Below are 5,988 nucleotides of genomic sequence, written 5' to 3' on the forward strand. Positions count from 1 at the left end.
GAAGTGTCAAGACAGAACATTGCAAAGGAACTGACAACAGAGTTGTGGTATCCTCCTGTGAGTATCACCAGGAACTCGGGAAGGTTCCAATTTCAAGTATTTTAATCGATGTGATTGGTGGTGGCATGAGAGGCATGAAAATTGACTTCATCGTCCCATATACAGAAGAGGTGAAATCATTTTCTCCCCTCCCCCCTTCAATGCTGCAGTTCAAACAAGTGTACACCAGGTGACAAAAGGACGAAGCCTCATTGTGATGCCCTGGGTCCAGCAAGCTGCCAGCACTCACTGCCCAGGTGTCCCCATGAAGGCCTGTGCCAACTGTAAGCCTGCTAGCACCTGTGGCAATGGAGAAGGTGCCAGAGCCAGCATCCATGGAAGACAAGGACCAGGCAGTAACACCTGCTGAAGCAGAGGAAGAGGAGGGGAAACCTGAGGAGGCAGCGAAAGAGGAGGCAGAGCCCAAGGAAGCAGCGAAGGAAGAGGCAGTGCCTGAGGAAGCGGAGGAAGCAGTGAAAGAGGAAGCAGAGCCTGAGGAAGCAGCGAAAGAGGAGACAGCGCCTGAGGAAGCAGAGCCCAAGAAAGCAGCGAAAGAGGCTGAGCCCGAGGAAGCAGCGAAGGAGGAGGCAGAGACTGAGGAAGCAGTAAAAGAGGAGGCAGTGCCCGAGGAAGCAGTGAAAGAGGAGACAGCACCTGAGGAAGCAGAGCCCGAGGAAGCAGCGAAAGAGGCAGAGCCCGAGGAAGCAGCGAAGGAGGAGGCAGTGCCCGAGGAAGCAGAGGAAGCAGTGAAAGAGGAAGCAGAGCCTGAGGAAGCAGCGAAAGAGGAGACAGCGCCTGAGGAAGCAGAGCCCAAGGAAGCAGCGAAAGAGGCTGAGCCCGAGGAAGCAGCGAAGGAGGAGGCAGAGACTGAGGAAGCAGTAAAAGAGGAGGCAGTGCCCGAGGAAGCAGTGAAAGAGGAGACAGCACCTGAGGAAGCAGAGCCCGAGGAAGCAGTGAAAGAGGAGGCAGTGCCCGAGGAAGCAGCGAAAGAGGCAGAGCCCGAGGAAGCAGCGAAGGAGGAGGCAGTGCCCGAGGAAGCAGTGAAAGAGGAGGCAGTGCCCGAGGAAGCAGTGAAAGAGGAGGCAGTGCCCGAGGAAGCAGTGAAAGAGGAGGCAGTGCCCGAGGAAGCAGTGAAAGAGGAGGAAGGGCAAACGTGTCCAAAACCACAGCCATCAGAAGACAGCACTGGTGAGAAAGCAAAGCCAGCACACGAGGAAAAAGCTGATAAAACTACACTGACAGGAGGCACTTGTGCAAAACCTACACCAGAAGACAGAACGAAACAAAAAACAGAACAAGCAGACGAAAATACCTGTGGAAAGCAACAACCAGAAGAGAATAGGAGTGAGAAAGCAAAGGCAACCCAAGGTGCTCCCTGTTCTACAGCAAATCTTGCTACAGCTACAGTTGGAGGCTGTAAATTCAAACCACCTGCAGACAGCTGTTCTACAAACAATGAGGCAGCTCCAGGCAGTCCCTGTGAAAAAGCAAACCCAGCAAGACCCTGTGACTGTCAATTCAAATCAGCAGACGTCAGCTCCCCAGCTGCCATTAACTCCAGGGGAAAATCAAAACCTACCCAATGCTGGGGAACTGAGCAGCCAGCAGAAATCTGTGCCTGTGGAAAACCAAAGGCAGCTGCAGCCAAAACCTGTGGAAGTTCACCCAGAGGCATTTGTGGCTCCAAACCAGTGGGCAAAACTTGTGGGAAACCAAGACAATAGGTGGCAATGACAAGGTAAAGTTACAACCCAGCTTCTGTCCAGGATAGACATCTAGCAGGGAACAATCCCGAATTTGACAATATTATTCAAATATTTAACCTCACTAAGAACAAATAACTGCGATGAAAAACTTGTATACAATATGGGTCTGAGGTTTGCGCACAGCATGACTACTGCATTTAACTGAGCTGAGAACTTGACACGGATATGGTCACAGAAATATTCTTTTCTCCAAACCTTGATGAAGTAGAAGTAACTTCTTACCAACTACCATAAAGTCAATGAAGAATATCCATGGATTAGTGGGAGGGAGTTCTGAATGTTTTAAGATAGTGTTAGTGGAATATCATGAATTAGACCCTGAAATTGTTCCCATTCTCGCCACCAGAACCCAGACTGAATTATCGGATTTCACATTACTTGAACTTATCACATCTGCCTCAACGCCTCAACAATATATTGACTTAAAGAGGATTAATCTCACACTGCTCCCTATTTTTTTTCCAATGCAAACCCTGAACTTGGAGATAAATTGTCTGGTATTTAACGTGACTGTAGAAAGAGGATGTTAAAAATTAAGGGTAAGAGTGAACATGAGGATAAATGTCCATCAATCTGTTTTAAAATCTTTCCTCATCCCCTCACATATCCATTTCATTTTTCAATTAGTTTGCTTTTGTTGTAATTTTAATACTTACCTTATGAAACTGTGAACTTACACCTCATTCCAGCATCACAGTGTCGAGCACTCATTGGTCAGATATGATCCACACAGGCAAAACAAGAAGAATATTAGGATCCAGAGCAGGCCAGTAATCCCCTTGAGCTTGCTCTCCAATAGTCGATCTGCACTCACACATCATCCACCTGTACTTAGACCATTAAAATGGGTCACATTAAAATTTGGGGCACATTAAAATGTCTTCAGCAACTACTTTAATCTCAACTTTCCCATTGTGTGTGACATTTACCTTGACAGCAGCACCATTAATAGGCCAGATAGAGTTCATCCAAGGCTGTACCTCTTCTCTGCTCCTCCGCCCCATTCTCATTGAATACCATCGTCCAACAATTACGCTTAGATGCTTACATTAACCTCAATGGCCCAGCCTCTCAAAATCCCCATGTCAAATAAACACATTAAGGTCACTTCTCCACCTTTGTGGCATGCTTTGCTGTTGGTAGAAATCCTGGAAAAAGACAAGGTATGTGCAATTTGAGCAAAATCGGAATCTGAAGACTAGACCTCCATCTCTGCTTCTGGGCACTATTCCACCCCTTCAAGTTGTCAGAATCAAGACATGTTGATGAAGATTGAAGTGTACCATTGTGCATAGTGGTGTCACAGAAAACATCTTTCAAAACACGGCCTTGAATGTGTTCGAAATAAAGAAATGAGTTTTGGCTCAGTTTATCTGTCTTGCTGCAGTTTTTTTATGAGCTACTTGTCAACTCACTATAAACAACAAAGCAAATAAAAGTAATGAACAACACTATTAAACCTCAAGGAGGCAAAGCTGAACCTCTGCAGTGCTGCAGGCAAAAGAACACAAGAGGCAGTAGGCCAGCCAACCCATTCACCATTCATTAACATCATGACTGATGGACTTGGCCTCAATACTACCCCTGTAGCCCAGACAGCTTCTGGATTGCAACATGAGCATTCAGCCATGATTTGGTGACTTAAGACATGTAGGGAGGAGGCAGATCTGATCATCTCCTGTGGCAAGAATTGTGATATCAGATGAAAAGAAACAACACAGAAAATTAAATCACAAGCAATAAAATGCCTTGATGAGGTAAGTCATGAGAGCAGTACAAGAGAGGTTCAAATAGGGAAGGAAAATCTTAAGGCTAAAAGCAGGAAGACATTCTTCACACACAGAATATACTTCGGAGTTGTGCAAGGGAGGCAAAGGCCAGCCAGAGGCATTCATATGGAGACACGGATTGAACAAAAAAAACCCAAACTGCTGGAGAAACTCAACAGGTCAGGCAGAAGGAGGGTTGACATTTCAGATCAAAATCCTGCATCAGGACAGGTTGGCTGTGCTCACTGAAATCGCAGTCCTTTTGGCTGACTAGTCTTCCCCCTCCTCCTGCATCTTCTACTTAACAAGTCAATCAACAATCTAGTGTTGTCTGTTCATCAAGAATCCCAAGGTTAGTTGCAGCATTGTTAAAAGTTTTCATTACTAATCTTTGGCATTTTAACCAGATGTCAGATTTTCAAGATCAATGCAATAACCTGCTAGGTCTAGGATCCTTCTAGCAAAGCAGCAGAGATCCCAGTACTGTGGTCATTCCTATATGCAAGAGGAAATCAACTCAATTGCTGGGTCAAGTCTAGGTTCCGAAAAGACATTATGTAATACGGGTGGTTAGCATAATGGCGCTACAGTGCCAGCGACTGGGACTGGGGTTCGAATCGCAAGCTGTAAGGAGTGGTACATTCTCCCCCTTGTCTGCGTGGGTTTTCCCCGAGGGCTCCAGTCTCCTCCCTCCATTTGAAGTGTACTGGGGGCTGTAAATTAATTGGGTGTAATTGGACGGCATGGGCTCGTGGGCCAGAAGGGCCTGCTGCCGTGCTGTGTCTAATTTTAAAAAAAAATGAAACACCTTGCGTGACCTTAAGATGCACAAAAGTGGCTCATTGCCCATGATAGGATTGGCCACACTTCAACAAAGACAATGTCATAACCCCGGGCTCACAGAAACATGACAGCGATTATTTTAGTGATGACGGAGAATGATAAACACGAACCTGGACAACACGGAGAACTGCCCTCTTCAAGACACTTTCATGGCATCTTTTCCGTCGCCTGAGGGCAGATGGGGCCACGGTTGAAGTGAGTCATTCGAAAAGTATCACCTCCAATTGTGCAATGCCTCCTCAATTCCACAATGGAAATTTCAGCCTACATAACATATTCTGCACACAGCACGGGACTTGGACAGATGGAACTTTTCAGAACAAATTAAATGAATTACAATGAACAATGAGCCAGATGGTGTTTACATATTGAATCAGAACTGTAAATTTCAGGGTTTTAACTTCAGAATTTGCATTTTACAACAATATCACTTACGATACTGACCAAAAATTAAGTTTGAATAACTTGTGATAGGAACTTGCAAGCAGCAGGGGTCCACTGATGCCAGCATAGAACAATTGAACACTACAGCACAGAAAACAGGCCATTTGGGCCATCTAGACTGTGCTGAAACATCATACTGCTAGTTCCACTGACCTGCACCTATTCCATAACCCTCCAGACTTCTCCCATCCATGCATCGATCCAACATTTTTAAAACTTATTAAGTGAGTCCGCATTTACTATGTCAGATGGCAGCTCGTTCCACATTTCTACCACTCTGAGTAAAATGGTTCCCCCTAAACCTTTCCCTTTTCACCCTAAAGCCCATATCCCCTTGTATTTATCTCATCTAAGTAGAAAAAGCCTACTTGCATTTACTCTGACTACACCCCTCATAATTTTTAAAACCTCTATCGAGCTATCCTTATCTTGGGGTTGTGGGGCTGCTCAATGAGCGAATGGCGAGGACAGCAAAAAAAAAAAACCAACCTCTATCAAACCCCCCCTCATTCTTCTACGCTCCAAGGAATAAAATCCTAACCTATTTAATCTTTCCCTGCAACTCAAGTCCTGAAGACCCAGCAACATCCTAGTAAATCTTCTCTGCACTCTTTCAATCTTACTGATGGCTGGTAATCAGTCAATCTGGCCAGGATGCCATGGAAAGAGGCTGTGTGCTCAGAACTGTGACATAGGTTTTCTTGCACCCCTGTCTGGGATAGCACCTCACCTTAATGGTAGAATCTCCACAATAGTGCATGTCTCTGGAGAGACAGCAGTGATCAAGCTCAGAAGAGTCACACAGCACAGAACAGGCCCTGCAGCCGAACTGTTGGCATCCTGGGTAAGCCCCATTTGGATAGTGTCCTACTAAACCCATCTTACCCATACACATGCCCAAGTGTATTTTCAAAGTCATTATTGTACTCACTTCTAGAGCTTCCTCTGGCAGCTTGTTCTAGGTATGGACCACCTTTGTGTGATGTTGGTCAACATGGCTCTCCACCTCACCACCAAATTCATAATAAATATGAATAGCTGAGGCTCCAACAATTGGAAAGACACCCGATCATACCAATAAGAGGACCTGCTAACTACCGCTGTAAATGTTAATTTCTTGAGATGAG

General features: G+C 45.6%; 1 protein-coding gene across 1 annotated transcript; it reads left to right on the top strand.

The window, feature by feature from the left end:
- Positions 1-241: 241 nt before the first annotated feature.
- On the top strand, positions 242-3,175 carry LOC138758357 (uncharacterized abhydrolase domain-containing protein DDB_G0269086-like). The gene has a single exon (XM_069927167.1). The coding sequence runs from the start codon at positions 348-350 to the stop codon at positions 1,761-1,763; it is 1,416 nt and encodes a 471-aa protein (XP_069783268.1). The 5' UTR covers positions 242-347; the 3' UTR covers positions 1,764-3,175.
- Positions 3,176-5,988: the final 2,813 nt, after the last annotated feature.

Source organism: Narcine bancroftii, chromosome 3 (assembly GCF_036971445.1).
Source record: "Narcine bancroftii isolate sNarBan1 chromosome 3, sNarBan1.hap1, whole genome shotgun sequence".
Classification (NCBI taxonomy): Eukaryota; Metazoa; Chordata; class Chondrichthyes; order Torpediniformes; family Narcinidae; genus Narcine; species Narcine bancroftii.